We start from the raw sequence: 23,946 nt of genomic DNA, 5'->3' as shown, positions 1-23,946 counted from the left end.
TAGAGGGCATTTGGAAATGTATGGAGACATTTTTCCGGTTGTCAGAATGACCAAGAGGTGCAGCTGGCATTTAGGGGACAGGGACCAGGGATACTAAACATGTCTGGGACTGTGCCACCCAAGAAGAATTATCCCAATCAAAATGTCGATATCTTGCCCATTGAGAAACACTGACTGCCACAGGCAGTGTCCTTGTTTTTCTTTATTTTTTAATCATTGTATCTTGAACACCTAATAGGGTATGGGCTTAGTAAATGCTGAAAGTACATGACTTTTTTATACAGAGAGCCCTGATGGCACAGTGATTTAGTGCTCTGCTGCTGGCTGAAAGGTCAGTAGTTCGAACCCACCAGCCACTCCTTGGGAGAAAGACGCGGCAGTCTGCTTCCGTAAAGGTTTACAGCCTTGGAAACCCTATGGGGCAGTTCTACTCTGTCCAGTAGGGTTGCTATGAGTGAGAATGAGCTCCACAGTAACAAGTTGGTCATCTTTTATATCAGATTGTTTATCTTCAATTCCCATTTAGATCTTTTAAGCCATTCACTTCTTTCTGCTGACTTGGTTTTTGTTAAGACTAATTCCGTGATTATTGTGTATATTGATTCTCTGGAGAACTTAAGGGAGGCGTTGAAGTATCACTGCTAAGAGTAAATGAAGTAGCAGCATAAGGCTGTCACCACGCTTTTCAGCTTTTCACGTTGAATCTGTCACTCCCCGCCTCTGTCTACACCAGCATTTCTCCAGTGTGTATACAAATCACCCAGGGTGCTTTTTAGACTCTCAGAGATTCTAATCCTGTACTACGGTGTGGGACATAGGAATCTGCATTTTATCAGCTCTCAAATGAGAAACCGAATTCAACATCTTTGTATGATTACTTAAAATTTTTCTACCCAGGGCAACCCTGTCACCCACAAATGCCAGTATATTTTTACTATCTAGAATCGTAATTTCTGTGTTTAATATTCTTTTACACCTCAGTGTTTTATTTGAAATTATGTTTGAGTAGCTTAGAATCTGAGGTCTGCACAGATAATGCTTCCCCTCTGGCGCTTTTTGGTAATTTGTTTTTTCCCCCGAATCCATCATGTCCTTCTTGTTCCTCATTGCCACTGCCTGACCTCTTTTCTTTCTACCTCAAAAACCCCATGTTTGAATTTCATGTCATCTTCTGATCTCTGAGTCACACCCCGGCCTCACAGATTTTAACTCCCACCTCATTGTCACTCTCTTCAGCATTACTCTTATCACAACCCTCGAGGATTTGAATGTCCACAGGGTTGATGCTTGTAATACCCTGACCTTTGCATTGCTTGGCCTTCTTTCCTCCATAGATATATATATATTTTTTTACTATTTTGTTTTACATATGTATCTATATAGTACTTTACATGAAAGTTTACAGAACAAACTAGTTTCTCATTAAACAGTACGCATGTTGTTTTGTGACATTGGTTAACAACCCCACGCACAACACGTCAACACTCTCCCTTCTCAACCTTGGGTTCCCTGTTACCGCTCTCCTGTCCCTTCCTGCCTTAGTGTCCTTTCCCCTGGGCTGCTGTGCCCCTTTAGTCTTGTTTTGTTTTGTGGGCCTGTCTGGTCTTTGGCTGAAGGGTGAACCTCAGGAGTGACTTCATTACTGAGCTGGAAGGGTGTATGGGGGCCATACTCTCAGGGTTTCTCCAGTCTTTTTGAGGCCAACAAGTCTGGTCTTTTCTTTTTTGAGTTAGAATTTTTTTCTACATTTTTCTCCAGCTCTGTCTGGGACCGTCTTTTGTGATCCCTGTCAGAGCAGTCAGTAGTGGTAGCCTGGCACCATCTAGTTGTACTGGACTTAGTCTGGTGGAACCCGTGATAGATGTGGTCTATTAGTCCTTTGGACTAATTCCCTTGTATCTTCAGTTTTCTTCATTCTTCTTTGCTCCCAAAGGGGAGAAACCAGTGGAGTATCCTAGATGGCCGCTCACAGGCTTTTAAGACCCCAGATGCTACTCACCAAAGTAGAATGTAGAACATTTTCTTTATAAACTATGTTATGCCAGTTGAGTTAGATGTTCCCCGAGACGACATTCCCCACAGCCCTCACCCCGGCAATTCAGTCCCTCAGGGTGTTTGGATGTGTCTATGGACCTTCCATGACCTTGCCTGTACAAGTTGTGCTGCCTTCTCCAGTATTGTATACTGTCTTACCCGTCATCATAGTTACCACTTGTCTATTGTCTATTTAGTGTTTTTCCATCCCCACCCCTCCCCTCACTCGTAACCATCAAGGATCCTTTCTTTTTGTGTGTAAACCTTTTCATGAGTTTTTACAGTAACAGTATCATACAATATTAGTCCTTTTGTGATTGACTTATTTCACTCAGCATAATGCCCTCCAGATTCATCCATGTTACGAGATGCTTCACAGATTCATCGTTGTTCTTTATCATTGTGTAATACTCCATTGTGTGTATGTGCCACAGTTTGTTTATCCATTCGTCTGTTGATGGGCATCTAGGTTGTTTGCATCTTTTTGCTATTGTGAACAATACTGCAGTGAACATGGGTGTGCATATGTCTGTTCGTGTGATGACTCTTACTCCTCTAGGATACATTTCTAGGAGTGGGATTGCTGGATCATATGGTATTTCTATTTCTAGCTTTCTAAGGAAGCACCGTATCGTTTTCCAAAATGGTTGTATCATTTTGCATTCCCACCAGCAGTGCCTAAGAGTTCCGATCTCCCTGCATCCTCGCCAACATTTGTTATTTCCTGTTTTTTTGATTTTTACCAGTAGTGCTGGGGCAGGGGGGCGGGTGGGGAGGTGGGGATGAGATAATGTCTCATTGTGGTTTTGATTTGCATTGTGTCTGTTGACCACTTGGACGTCTTCTTTGGTGATGTGTCTGTTCATTTCTTTTGCCCATTTTTAAACTGGATTATTTGTCTTTTTGTTGTAGAGGTGTTGGATTTTCTTGTAGATTATAGGGATGAGACCTTTGTCTGATTTGTAATAGCCAAAAATTTTTTACCAGTCTGTAGGTTCTATTTTTCCTCTTTAGGTGAAGTCTTTTGATGAGTGTAAGTGCTTAATTTTTAGAAGATCCCAGTTATCTAGCTTATCTTCCGGAGTTTGTGTTGTTGGTTGTGGTTTGTATCCTGTTAATGCCATGTATTAGGGCCTCTAGCATTGATCCTATTTTTAATTCTGTGAACTTCATAGTTTTTGGCCTTATATTTAGGTCTTTGATCCATTTTGAGTTAGTTTTTGTATACGGTGTGAGGTATGGGTCCTGTTTCATTTTTTTTGCAGATGAACATCCAGGTTTGCCAGCATCATTTGTTAAAAAGACTGTCTTTTCCCCATTTGATGAACTTTGGGCCCTTGTCAAAGATCAGGTGACCATAGGTGGATGGATTGACATCTGGGTTCTCAATTCTGTTCCATTGGTCAATATTTCTGTCATTGTACCAGTACCAGGCTGTTTTGACTACTGTAGCTGTATAGTCAGTTCTGAGGTCAGGCAGTGCGAGTCCTCCTACTTTATTCTTCTTCTTCAATAGTGCTTTACTTATCCAGGGCTTCTTCCCTTTCCATATAAAGTTAATGTAAGTTTTCCATCTCTTTAAAGTATGTTGTTGGTATTGGATCGGGATTGCATTGTATTTGTAAATCACTTTGGGTAGAATTGTCATTTCCACAATGTTGAGTCTACTTATCCATGAGCGTGGAATGTTTTTTCCTCCACAGATATTTTGATCTCCTCCCTGTGTCAGCTGCTTATTCCCATTGCCATTCCTTAGTCTTTTCATTGCTAATACTTACAAACCTCTTAGAACCTCATGTTTAAGAATCTCACTTTCTGACTAACATTCTCTATCTTCTCAGCTCACTCCCTCTGGTACCCTGATGCTAAATAATCATTTGACCCCACCAGGAGCTTCAAGCCGTTGATTTCTGCCAAATTTCACTGCTGCAGATTGACCTTATGACCTCACTTATCAACCTTTACCCAGCTTAAATTCCATGGTTAGTCTTCATAATCACTTCCTTACACACCCCTTCAACTCCTGTGCCCCTCTATTTCTTCATCATACTTGATTGGCAGAACCACAACCCTGGTTCAATCCAGCTTTCTGCCCACTTGCTGCCTGCCCTGTGTGACTGAACATGCCTGGAGGAAAACACAAGTATGCCCACTGGCCTTCAGCTATGAGTTGGAGTTGACTTGACGGCACACAACCTCAAATGCTTCCTAATACTGCCCATTATCATATTTCCTCTCATTCTCCCACTTTCTACAATGACTGTTTCATACTTCCTTTTTCCCTCAAACTTTCAACACTTTCCCCACATCCTGACCCTTGGGTGATAATCTTGCTTTCTATTTCACTGAGAAAACAAGCAATGAAAAGAGAACTTTCTCAAACTCCCAACACTATGTCTATCCATCTATCTGCATCTCTACTCACATATACCACCTTCCCTCCTAGGGGAGGTGTCCATGCTTTCTCTTCTACACTACTCAAGATGTTGTTCCAACAATTCTCCTCTCTTTTCTGCATCCTCGTTTTTTTCCATCCAGACTTCTCCCCTCTTAAATGTCCTTTCTTGAATCCATTTCCTTCTCTGACTACTGCCCTATTTTCCTCCTTCATTTTATAACTAAACTCTTTCAGGCATCTATACTTACCTCCAATTCCTTTTCTCCCATTATTTCTTTTGCCCATTCCAATAAAGCTCTTGCCCCCTCACTCTAAAGAAGCTGTTTACATGGAGGTCACCAAGGACTACCACATCACTAAAGTCAGCATTTGTCTGCAGCATTTGACCCAACTGGTCTTTCCCTCCTTCTTAAAACGCTTTCTAGAAAAACCACACTTTCTTGGCTTTCCTCTTACCTTACTAGCCATTCTTTTGCTCCATTCCTTGCTCTACAACCTCTTAACTTTGAAATGCCCTTGGGTCCTGTCATTGGGCCTTTTTTTTCTATTTGTGCTTACCCCGTTGGTGATCTTATTCAGTCTCATAGCTTGAAACACTGTATCTATGTTGATAATTTCCAAATTTATATATCTCGTCTTGACCTCTCCAATACAGACTAATTTCCAACTGCCTGTTTTACATCTACACATGGATGTCTGAAGCTATCTTAAACTTAACATACATAAAAGTCCTGACTTTTTCTTCCCCGTGAGCCCTAGACCTCCCATTCCCATTTCAGTTGATGGTAACTTCATTCTTCAGTATACTCAGGCCTGAAACTTTGGAGCCATCCTTGATTTATCTTTTCTCAACACAATAGCCAGAAGGATTCTGTTATAATGTAACATTACTTAATGTTACTTCTTCTGTAAAAACTTTCCAGTACCTTCTCATAAAAGCCAAAGTAATAGTGACCTACACAGTGTATTGTTGTTGGGTGCCATTGAGTTGATTCTGACTCAAATTGGCAATTTGAACCCACCCAGCAGCTCTGTGGGAGAAAGACGCAGCAATCTGCATCCATAAAGATTATATCCAAGAACTACGGTGCATTCCACTCTGTCACATGGGGCCCCTTCTGATAACATGTCCAAAGATTTGAGACATAGTCTCACCGTCCTCGCTTCTAAGAAGCACTTTGGCTGTACTTCTTCCTAGACAGATTTGTTCGTTCTTCTGGCAGTCCATCCTGTATTCAATATTCTTCACCAACACCATAATTCGAAAGCATGATTCTTCTCTGGTCTTCCTTATTCATTGTCCAGTTTTTGCATGCATGTGAGGTGATTGAAAATACCATGCCTTGGGTCAGGTGCACCTTAGTCCTTAAAGTGACATCTTTGTTTTTAACACTTTAGAGAGGTCTTTTGCAGCAGATTTGCCGAGTGCAATGTGTCGTTTGATTTCTTGAATGTTGTTTCCACCTGATAGTGGATCCAAGTAAAATGACATCCCCGACAGCTTCAATCTTTTCTCTGTTTATCATGATGTTGCTTATTGGTCCAGTTATGAGGATTTTTGTTTGCTTTATGTTGAGGCGTAATCTGTACTGAAGGCTGTAGTCTTTGATCTTCATTAGTAAGTGCTTCAAGTCCTCTTTAACTACAGCATGCAAGGTTGTGTCATCTGTGTATCGAAGGCTATTAATGAGTCTCCCTCCAATCCTGATATGCTGTTCTTCATATAGTTAAGGCATTCGACTATGTGGACCATAACAAATTGTGGATAACATTGCAAAAAATGGGAATTCTGAAACATGTAATTGTGTTCGTGTGGAACTGCTACATAGACCAAAAAGCGGTTGTTCAGACACAATAGGGGGATACTGTGTGGTTTAAAACCGGGCAAGGCGTGCGCCAGGGCTGCATCCTTTCACCATACTTCTTCATAGCAGCCCTTAGGTGGCAGCAAATCTGTGAAAATCAGCACGAGACCAGTATTCAGCATCTGTGTTTTGCTCTTCACCATTAGGGTATTAAATTCAGAAAGACAGATATCCAAGAAGCACAGTATGTAAGGAATTCAGTATCACTCTGCAGTTATATCAGATAAGTGAGTAATGGGATTCCTGCTGTGGAGAAAGGTGCGTGTGTACCCAGGGACATGGAGGGAAATTAAAGTGAATCTGGGAAGCAGTGACAACGAGGAGGATGCACTCATAAGTTAAGTACCTTAATTGTCTCTTCAGGAATTCCGTCAGAAATCACTGGACTGGGAGAAGCAACGCTTGATTTATCAGCAACAGGTATCTTCTCTGGAGGCACAAAGGAAGGCCCTGGCTGAACAATCAGAGATAATTCAGGTGGGTTTAAGACATTTTGAAAGACATTTTGAAAGTAATGAAGGCAGATGGGTTTTGATTGAATCTGAACTACTTTAATGTAACTTCCTGGTGCCAGCCAGTCTCTTGCAGCTTCTCTTTGCTAACCCCTTTCTCTTTCTTATGTAGTAAGCGTCTCTCCTTCTCTACTTAACAGGCTTATCCCCTTCAGCATCTAGACAGATTCAAAACATCTCTTCTCCACACCGCATACCCCACCCCAGCACTACCAGCACCCCCACGCATGCGGGTCTGCGTGCACACACACAGCCACTCACACCCACGCTCTTACCCTTACGCCTGCTTGCTCTTTTGGTTTCTTGTTTCCTCACTGGCTCGCTTATTCTCTCACTCTGCTCTCTATCACTGTTCTACATGCTCATGCTCACTCTCCTACTCTTGATCTCTTGCTTCCTCTTGCTCTCACTTTCCTCTCTCTTTCTCCCCCGTCTCTCTCCCCCTCTCACCCCAGCCCTCATTCTTTCTCTTTCTCCTATTCCATTTCTTCCTGTCTCTGTCATTCAGTCTCTGGCTCTGGCTTTTGCTTTGGCCTCGTGTCCGTGCCTTGCCCTGTCTCTGTGTCTGATAGCTGGGGTGCCTAGGCCAGAGTGGTTCAGCTGGTCTGCCTTTTTGGACACAAATGTTGAGAAATTCACACTGCCTTGCTGTGGGCACTAATTATAGAAACACTATTTTTGTGGGAGCAGACCCTTTCTAGTAGAAACCTTTCTTTTATGAAGAATTACTGGCTTAAAACAAAAACAAAACCTGGACATCTAATTTAGGAATATCCCTTCTTAAAACATATTCACCTTGTTTCCTTTTGCAGTTAAGAACCAAATGCATAAAGGGAAATGAACATAAAGGAAAATGAATGTTCATGGCTTTCCATTATGTGCCGTCTCAGTGCTTCTAGATGCATTTTGCATGTCTTAGCTATTTAATGTCAGGGTAATCTGTCAAGGTTAGTAGTTATCCCACCTTTACAGAATGAGGAAACAGACTGGATAAGTTAGGAGAGCTAGACAGAAGTTGCCTTTTTACAATCTGTACATATTTGTTGCTTTGAGTCTCAATAATGTGTTGGCTTTTGTTTGTACTTTTGAAATATTAGCTGGGTGAAAAGCTACCAAGAATGGCTCTCCTGTGAATGCCAGAGAGGGCCCGCTGCAACCTCAAGGAAGAAAATTATTTTCTAGACTGCTGCAAACGATGCAGCCAGAGCAGACCAATGAAATCCCAGGATGCCTAGGCTAGAGCTTTTCTGAATGCTAAAGCACTTTACAAACAAATAGCTGTAAGATATTATATTTTAATGATAGTCTTCAGATTGGCAAAAAAGCAAACTGAATCATAATTTTCACAGTTCTCAGTTATTATCCATGAAAGTGTGCTTGTTATTGATTACAGATCCATCTTTTAAATTAGTTTAATTAAAACTTCATTATTGATGAAAATAGAATTTTTATTTACCATAATTTTGCTAGGTCTAGAATAAGAAACTTTTGAAAAGTCAACATTTATTTTTCCTACTAGGGGTAGATTTTATTTGAATTACCCTTCTATACTTTAGTTCTTTTATCGTTTAACTAAAAAATATGTTACTTGTAAGTGTATTTCTCCATCTTTCTTCCTTAGCAAACTAGACAAAATTAAATCTTTCTGTGGCTCACTATGTACCAGTGCTGTGTGGTCATCTGTTTTTTAAACTTTTAAGTAAACTTCTGTATGCCTGTTACTCAGCATTAATAACGATTGTTTTGCCAATTTTGTATTATCCCTTCCTCTATTTTTGGCTGTAATATTACAAAGTAAATCATAGGTGTTACCTTATTTCTCAACAAGTAAGGGTTTTTTTTAACATAACTACAGTATACCAGTATCACATTAACAGAATAAATAATAACTTCTTAATATTATTGAATAACTAGTCTTCAAATTTTCTCAATTCTCTACAAAATGTCCTTTTACAGTTGAATGTTCAAGTCAGAATCCAGTTAGGGTTTACGTATTACACTTGGTTGATATATAGGTCATAGTTGAACAATAATGATAGAACATCTGGGAGATTAGGTAAATGGATATAAATATCTCTCCCCATTAAAAAAATTTAATATAAATTTTACTCTTATATTTTTTTAACAACCACAAGTGGAGATCAGGAATAGCTGCTCACTTTTTGCATCTTAAATTTGCTTGAGTTCTTTTCATTTAATCAGTTACTAAAGTGTAATGCATGTTCATTTTAGAAAAATGAGAAAATGCAAGTATGAGAATTAAATAAAATTACCCATAATTCCACCAATTAGAGATCTACCATGGTTAACAATTTGTTGTAAATTTCTTCAGACTTTTTCTGTGATTATTAACAGTGGTCATTACATTCATGTTCATTTGGTAGAAAAAACAGTGTTGATGGGGAGGGAGGAAGGAGTAGTTGGAAACTTTAAAAATTACAAAGAATGGCAAAGTGTTGAAGCTAGGTGATGAATATATATAAAGGATTCATCATCTTATTCTCTTTATATTTGTTCATGTTTGAAAATTTCCATAATACGTAATTTTAAAATGTATAGAGTGACAGGCACTATGTTAATTGCTTTATAATAAAATATTTTACTTCATTTTCTCAACTTTTTAAAGTTCCTTTTTTAATGTAACATATCAGCAAATGTATAATCATCATGATTGCATAGAAGTCCAGTGTGTCACTAAATGTACCATAATTTCTGTAACCAATCCCCTCTTATTGAAATTTTAGTTTTTAAATTTTTCCCTCCTGTAAATAACACTTGAATGAACATCCTTATATAAACATTTTTGACTATCCATTTATTTTCTTGGGAAATGGCTCTAAGTGTAATCAGTGCATCAGGGAAGTTGTACATGCTTAAAGGTTTTAATATATGTATCGCCCAGGTGCTCTCCAAAGATGTCGTATTAGTAGAAACGTTTACCAGCAATATAATGAGAATGCCCATTTCCTCATGCTTTGCCCATTATTTCTTTTAATTTTCCCTACTTTTAGGCTTGTCTTTGCTAGTCTGATAGGTTAAAAAAAAAAAAAAGGTATCTAATTATTTGTTTTAATTTGCATTTCTTTAATAATGAGTAAGGTTGAGCATTTCTCATCGACTTATCACCATTGTCATTCTTTTGTAAATTGCCCATTTATGTCCTTCACTGTATTTTCTTTTTTTTTTTTTTTTCTATTTTGAGTGAGTTCTTCAAGGATTTGGGACGTTAAACCTTTCCTGTTATGTTGCAGTTGTGTTTGTGTGTTTTCTGTTTACCTTAATTTTGATAGTGAATTTCATGGGCATTCAATTGTTTTATACACTGTTATTCATGATTGTTTAGTTATATCATTTTTTCCTTCAGGTTCTCTATCTTTGGTGTCATAGATTAAGGATATTAATCCTTTGCTGTTATGTTGTAGTTGTAAGTATAAGGTCTTACCTAAGCCAAGATTTCTTCTAGTGCTTTATAATTTTTTTTTTATATGTGATCTGGAAATCATTTTGGTGTAAGGTATTTGACAGGAATTTATATGTACTTTTCTAAGTTAGTATTCAGATAATTTATTGACTATTACACAGTTATATTACTAGTGTTATGAGATACTGCCTTGATTATAGTTTTCTAGGAGGCCCTGGAATTAGCTTGAAAGAATTGAGTTTGTGGGGAAATAGCTTATCCCAGTTTTATCGCATATAGCTTTACGGGCTGTATGTAAACCATTAGTACCACTCTTAAAAAAAGGGAAACAGACCTATAGTGACACCATCCACTTGCCCTTAACCCAAGGCAGAGTTCACTCTTGTGGCCTGGGCATTCTTCCTTCAGTTAGTGATGGCTATGTTGCTTGTGTATTTCTTGGTCTGTCACCTGACTGTCTTTGTCATAGGTCCTTATTGTGGCAAAAGCCCAGGGCTTCTCCGGTCATCTAGACATGGATGAGACACCCTGCAGTAAGGCTTCCTTATGAGTAGAACTTGGGCTTCTCAGCATGGATCCCCCTACTCTTGTACCTCAGTGCGGGGCCTGTTCCTCACTGCCCAGGCTCCCACTAGGGTTCCTCAAAAATGGGGGTCTGTGCCTCATTGGCTTATTGGCACCTGAGACCCACTACTTAGAGATATAGGCTTGGTTCAGTTGATTTAATTGCTTCACCAATGTGAGGCAAAGTGTAGTAACATATACTGTAAACTAAAACATTCTAGCTTGTCAGCAAGTACGAGATTCTTACTTTGCTCTCATAGATATACCTGATGCTTGTGCTTCTTTATTCATCTAGCAAGGTGAGATAATCACAAGAAATCCCCTTTCCACATATACTGAGGGAATGAGAAGAGACTTGCATAAATGGAAAGGCAAACTGTCTCTTATGGTCAGGAAGAATCAATAATATAAAGCTATCAGTTCTCCAAAATAACCTACGGATTACAACATAATCTCAGTCAAAATGCCCGTGAAGCCTTACCTAAACCAAGATTAAGATCTATATTAGTTTCCTATATTAGTGGCTTAAAACAACAGAAATGTGTTCTCTAGCAGTCATGGAGGACAGAAGTTTGAAATCAAGGTGTTGGCAGGGACCTGCTCCCTCCGGAGGCAGTAGGGGGAATCAGTTCTTGTTTCTTTTCATTTGTGGTAGCTGCCACATTTTTTGGCTTGTGGCACCTTCAAATCTCTCTCTGCTCCTTCATTTTGCCTTTGTTTCTGCCTGTGTTAAATCTCCTTTTGCCTCTTCCCTATAAGGACACATGTGATGGCATTTAGTATCCACCCGGATAATCCAGGATCTCTCATCTCAAGATTTTTAATCATATCTGCAAAAAAATTACCACATAAGATAACCTTCATGGTTACCAGGGGTTAGGACCTTGTATCTTTGGAGGACACCATTTAACCCATTACAAGATCCACTCTTATTTTCTTCTGATGTTTTATGATTTTTTAAATATATTTGATCTGAAAATTCTTTTGATTATAGGGATCTAAATATATATTTTTTCCCAGCTGATTATCCACATAATTTATTGACTGTTACATTTTGAGAACTTGACAGAATGATACGAAAATTCATTTGGAAGAGTAAATGAGCAATACCAGTCAACATTTCTTAAAAGAAGATAATAAGGATGTTCTATCAAATATTAAAATGTATTATATTAAATACCAGAAAGATGTTTACCTGTGTTTTATTGACTATGCAGTGGCATTCAACTGTGTGGATCATAAAAAATTATGGATAACATTGCAAAGAATGGAAATTACAGAACACTTAATTGTGCTCATGAGAACCCTGTACACAGACCAAGAGACAGTCATTTGAACAGAACAAGGGGATACTGCATGATTTAAAATCAGGAAAGGTGTGTGTCAGGGTTGTATCCTTTCACCAAATTTATTCAGTCTGTATGCTAAGCAAATAATCTGAGAAGCTTGACTATATGAAAAAGAACACGGCATCAGGATTGGAGGAAGACTCATTAACAACCCCAATATGCAGATGACACAGACTTGCTTGCTGAAAGTGAAGAGGACTTAAAGCCCTTACTGATGAAGATCAGAGACTACAGCCTTCAGTACGGATTACGAAATTTCAACATAAACAAAACAAAAATCCGTACAACTGGACCGGTAAGAAACATCATGATTCCACAGTCATCACCCATGAAAACAGCAGTCAGGAACTCAAAATGATGTAGTGCACTGGGCAGATATGCTGCGAAAGACCTCTTTAAAGTCTTAAAAAAAGAAAGATGTCACTTTGAGGACTATGGAAATCCCTGGTGGCATTGTGGTAAAGCACTACAGCTGCTAACCAAAAGGTCATATAGTGACCCTATAGGACAGAGTAGAACTGCCCCATAGGCTTTTCATGGAGCGACTGGTGGGTTTGAACTGCTGACCTTTTGGTTAGCAGCTGAGCTCTCTTCACCGCTCTGCCACCAAGGTTCCTTATATATGTATTTCCTATATTTTATATATATATAAAATGCCACCCCCCCCCCGGCCAATTAAAGAAGTGCTCAGGGAAATCTTGGAGAATATTTAGAACATTTGAAAAAAATTAAAATATTAAGACAACACAAAGTATAAATAGCTTATAAACGAATGGCATGTGAGAAAAGCAGAGGTTGCATTGTTTGTTTTCCTTTTGAAATATATGAGCTACAGGATATTGCTCCAGTTAATTTTAAATCTTCTGTTCATTTATATGTAGTTTTAAAAGTATTATTTTCCAGCCACAATTTATGAAAAAGGGATGATCCTAATTCAAATGTTAATCTGTTGTCTCAGTGGAATATCACAAAGTTAATTGAGTTGGTTCAGACCTACTGTGTCTTATAGTGATATAAACCCAAGAATGACAAGGGATTCTTACTGGGAGCTTTACCCTTAATGGTCTCTTTAAGCTGCTACTTGGTGGAAATGCTTAAGGCTGTGGCCTGCGCTGACGGAATTAAAGTTGACACTGATGGAGAGCTTGGTAAGAGTTGCTGCCTGCAGTGGCCATGGCTTCATACTGGGATCCTTTGGAAAATAGAAATCTCTGTTGCCCTATCACATTGTTCTTAGTAATCTCATATCTGGGAAGGTAATTTTCTTGAAGCATCACAAAGCCAGAGAAAGGCTTGAATTCAACCCTAGTCCCCAATCCCTTCCCTGTTCTCTCTGGTAAACTGTAATTGAACTATACCTTAACTCTGACTGAAACACTGAGTTTACTTGAAGATCACAAGTTCGAATTGAATAGTATTAAAGTATAAAAACAATACTAGTGTCTTGCAATTACGTATTGTCTTTCATCCTGATTGCCCTTTTGGGCTGTGACCGCTGAGCCCCTAGGATCCTTGGAGGTATACTGGGCTGCTGTGCAGGTTAAGCTAGCGTTGGAGGAGGCGCAGGGAGCTGGGCTCCGGCCAGTTCCTCCCTTCCCCCTCACCCAATCTCTGCATTTATTTACTCTGCAGAGGATTCTGTGTAGGAATTCCTCTTGGGGGAAAAAAAATGTTTATATTGTATTTAAAAACTTTGGAGACATTGCATGCCTAGCGTGTGAATCTAAACCTGTGTTGATACCCTTCTCTCATAGTATTCCAGGGATCTGGTAAAATTTGGGGTCTTTATACCAGAATCTTGACCTGTTACTTGTACAAGCATGGTTTGTGTCTTTGCCTCTCTCCTCCTACCCCTTCTCTGGCTTACAGGCATCATTTTGCATCTACTTTATGTGATCATAGCATAAGGATTTTGGCCCTGTATTGTAAAATATTTACATCTTCAGCAGATAGATTTTCTGCAGATATTTCCACTTAAATTTCTGAAATAAAATTATGTGCCTTTGCCTTTAGAATTATTTAGAGTAAGATGTTTATGTCCATCTTCAGTGTATAAAGTACCTGTCTAGATGCTAATTAAAGCTTGTGAAAACTGAAAGGTGGGAGCTAAAGGCCAGTATACCTGGAATGCATACCCTACAAGTCACCTAAGTTTTCAGAAACTATGTACTCAGGTTTACGAGACAGTTGCTAAAGCCGTTTTATTCGTGTGTACCTCAGTAGGTATGTTGTTGAAAGAAACTAATTTGAGAAGTACTATATTTGATTAAATCTTTTAGCTCAAGATGTGTCCAAAAATTGATAACAGAAGCAATCCCTACTTCCTTCTAAACACTGCTTTCCTCAATGAACGACAATCTACAATCCACACCCCCCGCCCCCACTTTAAACAGTATTTTGTGGTCAGTTATCATCTGAATATGTGTGTTTATAATGTGTCTAAAAAGAATGTTAAAACAGAATAATTAACTACATGCAACATGCTCTGGGTTGGGGAGAGAGGAAAATTTGAACTTTAAAATTTAAGAAGTTTAGTGTTTTTTAAAAATTTAATTTCTGAACTTTCATAAAAAGTATACTAATGCATCGTAGTTCTATTTCCTCTATCTTAAATAGGAGATGCCTTCAGTTTTCCTATATGATGACTCATGGTTGCAATTAAACTTCTGCACAAGTAGGTAGAATAATGTAGCTCTCTCTTCAGAAAATGGGCAGCATCTCTTCTCCTGAGAAATCCCTTTACTCTCTCAATTCTTTCTTACCCCTTCTCAAAGTATTTATTGTATATTTTTGGTAAGCTAATGCCTTATGTTTTTATGAAAGTGAAACTCAGTTTTATTTTAGTCTTTCTTATTCATTGTTTTTTCTTTTATCATGTCACTTTCACTTCATGGTAATTTTTGGGTTTCTAGGCTCAGCTTGCCAATCGGAAACAAAAATTAGAGTCTGTGGAGATGTCCAGCCAGTCGGAAATTCAGCACCTTAGCAGTAAGCTGGAGCGGGCCAACGACACCATCTGTGCCAACGAGCTGGAAATAGAGCGTCTCACCATGAAAGTCAATGACTTGGTTGGAACCAATATGACTGTTCTGCAGGAGCAGCGGCGAAAAGAAGAAGAATTGAAAGAATCTGAAAAACTGTTAGAGGTGTGTTTTAAAATGCCATAATTGGGGAAATATGTCCCTGAGTGTTTTAAGAGAGGAGAATAATTAACTTAGAACTAGGGTTTAAAAATCTATGGTTTCTTCCACACTCTGGCTGGTGAATCAAATATTGACAGCCATATCAATGTTATGCCTATTATATAACTTAAATTCTGACTCACTGGCTTCGTTTCTTCATGAAACAGAAAAATTGTAATAATGCTTGTCTTTTTTTCTGAGTATTTTGCAGATTTTACGGGAAGAGAAGAGAGAATTGAAAGCAACTCTTCAGTCTCAAGAAAATTTCATCCGCGAAGCAAGACTTCAAAAGGAGACGCTACAAGCAAAATTAAGGGCAACTGACACTCAGCATGCAATGGAAGTCATGAGGTATGTTAAACCTTAAATATAATTCCTCTTAGCTACTTGGTGGTTTGGCATTGAGCACCACTTTTAATATGCCCGCCCATTCTTAGTTCTGTGTTAGAGCATATTGTGGGTTTCTTTTTTCTACCTTGAACTTTTATAGTATTATAAAAACCTGGTGTGATTAGTTTTTTTTCCTGCCTCTAGTTCGGGTCCTTAGCAGAGACTCCAGTCTTAGAGATCTCTTGGTCAATCCTCACCCTTGGTGAAACTCCAGATGTGAAGGGAACAGTAGTCAGCGTCTCCTGGAAGACCTCTCTTCTTTGATAAAAACCGATTGTGATTGACAGTAGCTTATTATCAGTAACAGCCAGTCTTGAGATAATCCACTAAAAAAAATTCCTAAAACTAATCTTATGGGTATATCTAATTATCGCTATGAGACATTTGTAGTGGAAAGCAATAGAATGAGCTGCGTATGCTCCTTTTGCTTGGTGTAAGTCTGGTGCACACTTATTCTTGCCAGAACTCTCCTTTTCTGTAACTTTCCGGTTTCTTTTGCTCAAGGTATAAAGTGTCAACCAAGTGAGTTTTGTCTTTTTATTTTTCCTTCTGCATGGAAAAACAGATGACAGATCAGAAAGAAGTAAATTGCTGCTGACTTTTTTGAGAAGCGTCATCTCTTGTCTGTTTACTCTCCCAGTGTTCTTTCAGTAAAGCAGGAGACAAACTGAAGAGTTCCAAAGATAAAAGGCCTTCAACAATCACCCTGTATCCTTCCCTAGGTCACTGGAAGAGCCTCAGTCAGAAAGGAGGTGCAACTCTCAAGGGCGGGAGGACTTAGAAAATGTGCTCTCGCAGCTGGATTTCACCCACACTAGTGAGGAACTTCTGCAGGCAGAGGTGACACGTCTTGAAGGCAGGTAGATAATAATAGACAGATTTTAGGAACTTTCAAGTTGTTACAAATGAATATGTGGTCATCATACTGATAAAGTAAACAAATACAATATTGTTATGGATTGACTTGGGTCCCCCTAAAATACCGTATTGGAATCCTCACCTATACCTGCGGATGTCATCCTGTTTGGAAATAGGGTTTTCTTTGTTATGTTAATGAGGCCACTTCAGTGTAGGGTGTTTCTTAAGCCTAACCACTTTTGTTTTTTTTAACTACTTTTGAGATAGAAAAAGAGCAGAATAGGCACAGAGAAAAGCAAGGGCAAAAAGTAGTTGCCAAGAAACTGAGGTCCAGCAGCTGAAAGAGACGAAGATCTTCCCCGAGAGCCAGCAGAGAGACAATCTTCACCTAGAGCTGGTACCCTGAATTCAGACTTCTAGTCTCCTGAACTGTGAAGAAATACGTTTCTGTTTGCTAAAGCCACCCACTTGTGGTATTTCTCTTAACGGCAGCACTAAGAATCTATGACAGTATTCTTAGTGAATAAATACATTTTTTATCTAGCATCCACAAATAGCCTAGTTTCTTTTATCATTAAGAAAATAGAAGCAATTAAAGGAGAATGTCCTGTCTTCCACCACGTCTACTAGCATTTGCCTGTGAATGAATCGATGGACATTCCTAAGACTTAACCCTTGCACTTGTGCGCTGTTCCTGTCCTTAACTCCCCTCTCTTCTCCATCATCCATTTCTTCCTCTCTGCTCAGTCATTCCCACTGGTATAAATCATGCTTTTGGTTAGCGGCCTGAGCTTTTAACCACTGTGCCACCAGGGCTCCACAACACCAATATAGACAGTAAATGTAGACAATATATTTAAGAATTTGGTTTTCAAGCGGAGTAGAGATATGTAGAAGGAACTCGATGGGGGATGTAGGGTCGTAAGTCTGCTCTGACCAAGTTGAATACCTCACTGTTTTTTGTTTTTTAGTTTTCATTATTATTACCTTTTATTATCAGTATCTTTATAAATCCAGCCTTTATTTTCTTTGGGGGTTGGAAGTATTACGTATAAACTTACAGATATATTTTAACATTTATGTAGTACGTATTACTAAACGATAAGATGTACAAAAAAAAAGACGGTTGTTAAGTGTGGTTTGTTGTAACTCAAATACATTGTTGGGGACTACCTGTAATAACTTTTGTTTCACTTTTATCTAGTGCTGTTATTACAGAACTACCACAAGTGGGTAGCTTTAACAGAAATTTATTTCTTACAGTTTAGGAGGCTAGAAGTCTGAATCCAGGATGTGGGCTCTAGGGGAAGGCTTTCTTTGTCAGTTCTGGAGGAAGGGTCTTTTCTCTTCTGAGCTGCTGCTCCTGGGAAATCTTCCTGTGGCTTGACATCTCTTTTCCCCAATCTGTTTGCTTGCTTGCTTGTTTAATCTCCTTTATTTCTCAAAGGGGGGCCCTCGTGGCCCCGTGGTTAAACGTTTGGCTGCTAATCAAAAGGCCAGCAGTTTGAATCCACCAGACACTTCTTAGAAACCCTATGGAGGCAGTTCTACTCTGTCCTGTAGGGTAGCTATAAGTTGGAATCTACTCAATGGCAATGGATTTTATATCTCAAAAGAGATTGACTCAAGATATATATAAAAAAAATTTTTTCTAACCCTTCTTCATTAACATAACAAAGGCAACCCATTCCAAATGGGATTATAACTGTAGGCGTAGAGATTAGGATTTAAAACACATATTTTGGGGGTGCCTTAGTCATTTTTTTTTTTTTTTTTTTTTTCATCTAGTGCTGCTATAACAGAAATACCACGAGTGGATGGCTTTAACAAAGAGAAATTAATTTTCTCACAGTAAAGTAGGCTAAAAGTCCAAATTCAGGGTGTCAGCTCCAGGGGCAGTCTTTCTCTCTCTGTGGGCTCTGGAGGAAGGTCTTTCTCATCAATTTTCCCCTGGACTAGGAGTTTCTCTCTGCAGGAACCCTGGGTCTAAAAGACATGCTGTGCTCCTGGTGCTTCTTTCTTGGTAATATGAGGTCCCCTACTTCCTGCTTGGTTCTCTTTCCTTTTATCTCTTGAGAGATAAAAGGTGGTACAGGCCACACCCTAGGGAAACTCTCTTTACCTTGGATCAGGGAGGTGACCTGATTAAGGATGGTGTTACAATCCCACCCTAATCTCTCAACATAAAATTACAATCACAAAATGGAGGACAACCACACAATACTGGGAATCATGGCCTAACCAAGTTGATCCACATATTTTTTCAGGGGACACAATTCAATCCATGGCAAGGGGACATAATTTAATCCATGACACACACACACTTCTTTTGTTTTATTCCTTTTTCACTTTGGAATACTTCAGATAGTCTTTGTTGTCGTTATTGAGGTATAAGTGAACTCTTCAGGTTGAGTGAAATAAATTAAAGCTTATTCTTTTTGATATTGAAACTAAAACTTAAATTTTTCTTATAGATTTTTTGATCGAGTTTTTAATAATCTTTTACATTATTATTAAGTTTTTTTATTGTAGTAAATATAGCAGTAACCATTTTTAAGTGTACAATGTAACGGCATTAAGTACATTCACATGTTGTATGGCTATGACCACCATCTATTCCCAAAAAGCTTTCATCACATCAAACAGAAATTCTGTACCCATTAAGCAACTCCCCACATTCCCTGGTCCCCAGCTTGGTAACCCCTAATCTACTTTCTGTCTCTATGAAGTTGCCTTTTTAGGTATTTCCTGTAAATGGAACCGTATAATATACCCTTTTGTGTCTGGCTTATTTCACTTAGCATAATGTTTTCAGGGTTCATCCATATCATAGCATGCATCGGAGTTTGATTCCTTTTTATGGCTGAGTAATATTCCATTGTATGTGTATACCACATTTTGTTTATCCATTCATCTGTTGATGGAGACTTAAATTGTTTTTAGCTTTTGGCTTTTGTGAATATGCTGCTATGAATATTGATATACAAATGTCTATTTGAGTCCCTATTTTCAGTTCTTTTGGGTATGTAACTAGAAGTTGAATTGCTGAGACACATGGTAATTTTCCCGTTGGGTTATGGTAATTTTATGTTTAACTTTTTGAGGAACCTCCAAACTGTAGTCCACGGTGCTGCACTGTTTTCCGTTCCAACCAGCAATGCACGAAAGTTCCAAATTCTCCGCATCCTCCCCAACTCTGTGTTTTCTGGTTTTTGGTAATAGCTGCCTCAGTGGCTGTGAAGTGGTGTTTCATAATGGTTTTGTTTTGTATTTCACTAATGATTAATGACTTTGAGCATCTTTTCATGTGTTCATTGGCCATTTATATATCTTCTTTGGAGAATTATCTATTCAAGTCCTTTGCCCGTTTTTTAATTGGGTTGTTTGTCTTTTTGTTGTTGAATTGTATGAGTTCTTTATATATTTTGGATATTAAACCTTTATCAAATATATAATTTGCAAATATTTTCTCTCATCCTGTGGGTTTTCTTTTTCACTTTCTTGATAATATCCTTTGATGCACAAAAGTTTTTAATTTTGATGAAGTCTACTTTATGATACTTTTAGTGTCATATTTAAGACACTATTGCCAAATCTAAGGTCATGATAATTTGCCCCTTTGTTTTCTTCTAAAAGTTCTGTAGTTCTAACTCTTGAATTTAGGTCTTTATTTCATTTGGGTTAATTTTTGAATAGGGTGAATACGGTGATAGGGAGGAGTCTTATTTCATTCTTCTGCACATGGATATCCAGTTTTCCCAGCACCATTTGTTGAAGAGACTTTTCCTTAATGAATGGTCTTGGCATCCTCATCAAAAATCATTTGGCCGTGGATATAGGTTTATTTCTGGGGTGTCAACTCTGTTTCATTGATCTATATGTCTATCTTTATACAAGCACCACACTGTTTTGATCACTGTAGCTTTACGGTAAGTTTTGCAAGTGAGAACTATGAGCCCTTCAACTTTTTTCTTTTTTTTCAACATTATTTTCACTATTCAGGATCCCTTGAAATTCCATATGAATTTTAGGATGAGTTTTAGTAATCTTTAAAAATGTGTATGCCCTCATTAGCCTCTGCAAGTTTGACTCTTTTTTTCTGATTTGTAGTGCTACCTTGGACACCTTAGCCCCTTTAAGCCCACATTTTCCCTTCTGTAGATAAGACAAGATTACCTCTGATTTTTCTTTTCTCTGTAGCTTAGTGTTTGGCACATTGTAAGCCCTTAATAAATATTTAAAAAATGAACATTCTCAGATTTTTATAAATGGGTAAAACTGGAATAAATGGGTAAAAACACCAGTGTTTAGTAATAAAACAATGGCTTGAGCTTTTTTTTTTTTTTTTTGCTTTAAGAGGCAAGTAAATAAAAGTGCCCTTTAGACAACTTATTTGTATTGTTCAGTTTGAACAAAATATTCCCTAAAACAGGAAATGATGGAATTTAAATAATTGTTTTTGTGTTGTATTGCAAAAATGGTATTTTTGAGTGCTAGCTTATCTGGCAAGTTGACTATGTTGACAAATGAGTCTAAATGATTATTAAGCATTCACTGAACTGTATAGAAGCATATAATGCAAGGGCTAAGGGAATGGTGGGCAAGATTGGAAGGCAATAAGAAGTAAAAGACATTAATTTAATAATAGAATTTGCAGTCTGAGAGACAAAATATATACATTAAAGGACCTGACAGCACTTTAAAGTAGCATCTTTTTTTCCCAACTTTTAAAAATTTTTTATTGTGCTTTAAGTGCAAGTTTACAAATCAAGTCAGTCTCTCATACAAAAAAGTTTATATACACCTTGATATCTACTCCTAGTAGTAAAGTAGCATCTTAAATACAGAAAATTATAGAAAATTTCTGCAGTTAAGCTATAAGAGTTGAGAATAATCTGTACTAAAGGCGATAAGGGAATGAGAGTTGAGGTGGTTCTGAAGACGTAAATGTTGATCTGACTCTTAAAAGAGTGTTGAGCATCCATTGCCAGGTGAGACAGGAAGGTGCTCTTGGTCAAGGGGATCATATATGAAGACACAAGCAAGCTCAGGCATAGCAGATAGGCAGACAGTAAAGCTTATCAATTTAGGAGCAGAAAGATTTTACTGCAATAATGAGCAATGAGATGAGAAGGTATGGCACCCGTGAGATTCTTATAGTTAATGAAGGAGACACCAAGGGATGGAAAGTCTTTATAGAAGGTTATTCTGGCAGCTGTGTATTGAATGGAATTATAGATAACTGTGGTGAAGATTGAGACTATGATGGCAGCTCCGGTACAACTAGAGAGAAAAAAATTGGCTAAATTGCTATAATGTTTAGAATTTTATAACCAGTTAAATTTTAAGCAGAAGGAGATAGTATAGGAAAACACAGAAATCAAAAGTATGTCTACTGTGGAATATATCCTAGAGAAATAAGAGCCTTTACATGAACAGATATATGCACGCCCATGTTCATTGCAGCACTGTTTACAATAGCAAAAAGATGGAAGCAACCACGGTGCCCATCAGCAGGTGAATGGATAAATTATGGTATATTCACACAATGGAATACTACGCATCGATAAAGAACAGTGATGAATCTATGAAACATTTCATAACGTGGAGGAATCTGGAAGGCATTATGCTGAGTGAAATTAGTCACTTGCAAAAAGACAAATATTCTATGAGACCACTATTCTAAGACTTGAGAAATAGTTTAAACAGAGAAAAAAATATTCTTTGATGGTTATGAGAGGGGGGAAGGAGGGAAAGGAGTATATACTAATTAGATAGTAGATAAGAACTACTTCAGGTGAAGGGAAAGACAACACACAGTACAGGAGAGGTCAGTACGACTGGAGTAAACCAAAAGCAAAGAAGTTGCCTGAATAAACTGAATGCTTCCAAGGCCAGCGTAGTAGGGATGGGGGTTTGGGGACCATGGTTGCAGGGGACATCTAAGTCAATTCACATAATAAAATCTATTCAGGAACCAGTCTGCATCCCACTTTGGAGGGTGGCATCTGGAGTCTTAAACGCTAGCAAGTGGCCGTCTAAGATGCATCAATTGGTCTCAAACAACCTGGATCAAAGCAGAGTGAAGAACACCAAAGACACAAGGTAATTATGAGCCCAAGAGACAGGGCCACATAAACCAGAGACTGCTTCAGCCTGAGGCCAGAAGAACTAGATGGTGCCCGCTACAACCGATGACTGCCCTGACAGGGAACACAACAGAGAACACCTGAGGGGGCAGGAGATCAGTGGGATGCAGACCCCAAATTCTTGTAAAAAGACCAGACTTAATGGTCTGACTGAGACTAGAAGGACCTTGGTGGTCATGGACCCCAAACCTGTTAGCCCAAGACCCAAACCATTCCCAAAGCCAACTCTTCAGACACGGATTAGACTGGACAATGGGACAGAAAAATGCTGGTGAAGAATGAGCTTCTTGGATCAAGTAGACACATGAGACCATGTTGACCTCTCCTATCTGGAGGGGAGATTAGAGGGCAGAGGGGGTCAGAAGCTGGCCAAATGGACACGAAAAGAGAGAGTGGAGGGAAGGAGTGTGCTGTCTCATTAGGGGGAGAGCAATTAGGAGTATATAGCAAGGTATATATAAATTTTGTATGAGAGACTGACTTGTAAACTTTCATGTAAAAAAAGCACAATAAAAATTAAAGAAACAAAGGATTTTTAAAAGTTTGAGTTGGTTTTAACTGTGGTGATAAGGAAGTTGAAAATGAGTTTTAATTTGGGGTGTGGGGTGACATTTAAGATATCGGTAGGAAATTTCTTGGACATCAAGAGGATAAGTTAGATAATCTATTTGATGGGCTTCAAGGTTTTTGTTTTGTTTAAAATATGTGATTTCATTTTTCTCTTCCAGCTTGGAATCTGTGAGTGCAACATGTAAACAGCTAAGTCAAGAATTAATGGAAAAATATGAAGAATTGAAGAAGATGGAAGGACATAACAATGAGTACAGAGCAGAGATTAAAAAAGTAAAAATCTACATGCCTGGGACTGCAAAGTTATATATATTTATGGACAGAGCTGTGGGTTGGTACATTATGCGGGTAATATTTTTTATAATTTCTGTTGTGCTTTCAGTGAAAGTTTACAAATCAAGTCAGTCTCTCACACAAAAACTTATATACACCTAGCTACATACTCCCAATTACTCTCCCCCTAATGAGACAGCCCGCTCCCTCCCTCCACTCTCTCTTTTCCTGTCCATTTCGCCAGCTTCTAACCCCTTCTACCCTCTCATCTCCCCTCCAGGCAGGAGATGCCAACATAGTCTGAAGTGTCCACCTGATCCAGGAAGCTCACTCCTCACCAGCATCCCTCTCCAAACCATTGTCCAGTCCAATCCATGTCTG

The 23,946-nt window shown here is 38.5% G+C and overlaps 1 protein-coding gene across 8 annotated transcripts in view; it reads left to right on the top strand.

Moving 5' to 3' along the window:
* Positions 1 to 23,946, top strand: part of CEP63 (centrosomal protein 63) — a 79,037-nt gene that overhangs the window by 32,425 nt on the left and 22,666 nt on the right. For 6 of the 8 annotated variants that reach the window (XR_010319493.1, XM_023538825.2, XM_003419988.4 and 3 more), the window contains exons 6-10: positions 6,661 to 6,774; positions 15,056 to 15,289; positions 15,537 to 15,676; positions 16,438 to 16,575; positions 23,451 to 23,565. Coding sequence is in view for 7 of the 8 variants with exons in the window: in XM_023538825.2 (XP_023394593.2) it covers positions 6,661 to 6,774; positions 15,056 to 15,289; positions 15,537 to 15,676; positions 16,438 to 16,575; positions 23,451 to 23,565 (741 nt within the window). In the remaining variant the exon portion in view is untranslated. The remainder of the gene's footprint in view (positions 1 to 6,660; positions 6,775 to 15,055; positions 15,290 to 15,536; positions 15,677 to 16,437; positions 16,576 to 23,450; positions 23,566 to 23,946) is intronic. The other 2 variants (XM_023538827.2, XM_003419986.4) reach the window with 1 other exon arrangement.

The sequence above is a fragment of the Loxodonta africana genome, chromosome 26 (assembly GCF_030014295.1).
Source record: "Loxodonta africana isolate mLoxAfr1 chromosome 26, mLoxAfr1.hap2, whole genome shotgun sequence".
Classification (NCBI taxonomy): Eukaryota; Metazoa; Chordata; class Mammalia; order Proboscidea; family Elephantidae; genus Loxodonta; species Loxodonta africana.
Note: the sequence above shows the minus strand (reverse complement) of the source record. Positions and strands in the feature narration are given on the sequence as shown.